Below are 2,577 nucleotides of genomic sequence, written 5' to 3' on the forward strand. Positions count from 1 at the left end.
AATGCATCTTTCCATTTGTTTAGTTCTTCCCATTTTTATCCCATAGGTCCTTTAGCAATTCATAACTATTTTATAATTTTTGTTTTGTTTGCTTGCTACTGGAAATGATATAACACCCCCTTCCATTTATAGTGATAACCAGCTATGAATGTCCTCAGTAATACATGACAGCAGTTGTGCAAAACAATATAGAAACAGTAAGGAGAGAGCCAGTGTTTTATAGTCACATTCTGCTGAGCTAATCTGTACTTGGCAGGGTCTTTTCCAGCTTCGTTGGGAGGGACGTAAGCTAGAAGGACTTCTAACAAAGCTTGCTTTCACCAAGGCTCAGAAAATGTTTTCATTTGTTGTTTCCTGACCATGAAGAGTAACTGCTTTGTAACATATGGTTAGCTACCGAACAGACAAGCAAAGGTCCCTGTGAGTGCCTCTGCGTATATCAACGTCCATGCTTCTGGTGGGCTGTTTACCACACAGGCTCTGCGTAACATTAGCTAATCTGGTCTGGCAGCCAAGTTCCCGATAGCAGAGAGGGGTCAGGCTCTTATTCGGTTGTCTCACATGCTAGGCGCGCTCAGTTGGCAGGGACAAAGAACACTGTGGCAAGTCTCAAGTTCAGAAGGCTCCACAGAGGGCCCCCAGCTGTCCCTCTGTGAGTGCCCACACCTGCTCCAGCCTGGGACACAGCACAGTGAGGCTATTGAGGGGGATGTCGTGAGCACCCAGAGAAGAATTCTTCCCTCATAAATTCAGGCCACGCTTCTGATTGGAATTAAGTTGACCACTTGCACACACAGCGCTCTAGTAGTGCTGGTGTCGGGGAGGTAAGGGGGGAGTTTTTTTTACCAGCCCACTGTCTCCCAGCACGTGGCACGTGTGACCAGTAGCCAGTGTGTATTGGCAGGATGAGAAGTCTGAGAGCTGACGTCAGACTACCCACTGCCCGGCAAGGGCAGGGGCAAGGGCAGTCCGTGTGGCTGACTGAGGGGGCAGGAAGTGGGCAGGCAGGACCTACTGCTACTTGGCGAAAGGAGGGACGCCCAGGCCCATTGTGGGATGGGGGAAAGGAGCCACAGGGAAAGGGGGCTCTTCCTTCTGGGAGTCTGATGTGGGAGTCCCCCCAGAGGTGGTCTTCCCGAGGTGATCTCATGGCATGGCGTGACTGTTCCCCTGTCACCTCTCCCGTCAGGACGGTTGTGAGCTGCTTCCTTCCCTTTTATTTTTTAGATCGTCTGGTAGAGTCAGCTTCCTTAAAAAAAGCCATTGAAACGGTGTATGCAGCATATTTACCCAAGAACACACACCCGTTCCTGTACCTCAGGTAATGTAGCACCAAACTGCCCGCCCACGAGGCACAAGAAACAGAATTCCATCATGCTGTCCTCTTTGAAACAGATGGTTGGCCAACAGCTGCTGGGAGTGAACCCCAAGCCCCACCCGCAAAGGGTGTTCTGTCCCTTCTCACAGTGCAGGGCGCCGTTCTCTTTCATTTGTTCACTCCCATAGCAGAATCTCCCTGAGAGCCGCCAGGTGCCAGGTGCTGTCTTGGTAACACAAATGTGAGCTTGCCTCCTGAACCAGGCAGAAGTTGCCCCTAACCTGGCAGAGAAACCCCTTCCGCCTTCTGGGGCCCACCAGTGCCCCCTACTGACAAAGGTTCACATTGCAAAGCTCCATTATCTCAGAGCAAGCAATGGAAGATGGATTTGGAGCTGAGGCATAAGTTGATAGCTTGCATATCCTCTCAACTGATTTTTTTTTTAGAGAGTAAGGGGGAGAGAGAAACATCGATCGGTTGCCTTCCCTATGCACCCCACTGGGGATTGAACCCGCGACCTGGAATTGCCCTGACCAGGAATTGAACTGGCGACCCTTCGGTGCACCAACCAGGGCTACACGGACTTGTATTACATTTTAGTGATAGAAAGTTTTCTCACATATATTCTTGTTTTGATATTCACGTAATACCAACTAAAAGTAGGGGACAGGTTCACATTTACAGATGAGAAAACCGACCCAGAGAAGTTAAATGACTTGCCCCAGGTCACATAATAAAAAATTACACTAGTTCTGGAATGATAACAACAGCTGACATAATAAACGTGCCAGTTACATGTAAAATGCTTTATATGAAATTAATCTCCACTTCACAAATGAGGAAACTGAGGTAAAGAAAGATGATGTAACTTAACCAAAGCTACACAGCTTTTCGTAGTGCAGTCAGCTTGGAACCCAGGTCACTCAGACTTGACCCTGAAGTTTTGACCATTTTGTCATTGGGTCTCCCCACGGCTTGGCCACCACATGTACGATGTGTGAACCCCCGCCCCCAGTCCTCCATCGTGTGAGGTGATTGGTCTCTTTTTCTGCCAGCCTAGAAATCAGCCCCCAGAACGTGGATGTCAACGTGCACCCCACGAAGCACGAGGTCCACTTCCTGCACGAGGACAGCATCCTGGAGCGGGTGCAGCAGCATGTGGAGAGCAAGCTCCTGGGCTCCAACTCCTCCAGGACCTACTTCACCCAGGCGAGCTGCTGCCACCTCTGTTTCTCTGGTTTCCTGTGGAATAGTTTCAC

General features: G+C 49.7%; 1 protein-coding gene across 1 annotated transcript in view; it reads left to right on the forward strand.

Annotated features, from left to right (window-relative positions):
• The window catches only part of MLH1 (mutL homolog 1), a 32,742-nt gene that overhangs the window by 14,907 nt on the left and 15,258 nt on the right, over positions 1-2,577 (forward strand). Inside the window, 2 exon segments of the mRNA XM_006759622.2 lie at positions 1,228-1,321; positions 2,374-2,527. Coding sequence (XP_006759685.1) covers positions 1,228-1,321; positions 2,374-2,527 — 248 coding nt within the window.

Source organism: Myotis davidii, unplaced genomic scaffold (assembly GCF_000327345.1).
Source record: "Myotis davidii unplaced genomic scaffold, ASM32734v1 scaffold395, whole genome shotgun sequence".
NCBI classification, from domain to species: domain Eukaryota; kingdom Metazoa; phylum Chordata; class Mammalia; order Chiroptera; family Vespertilionidae; genus Myotis; species Myotis davidii.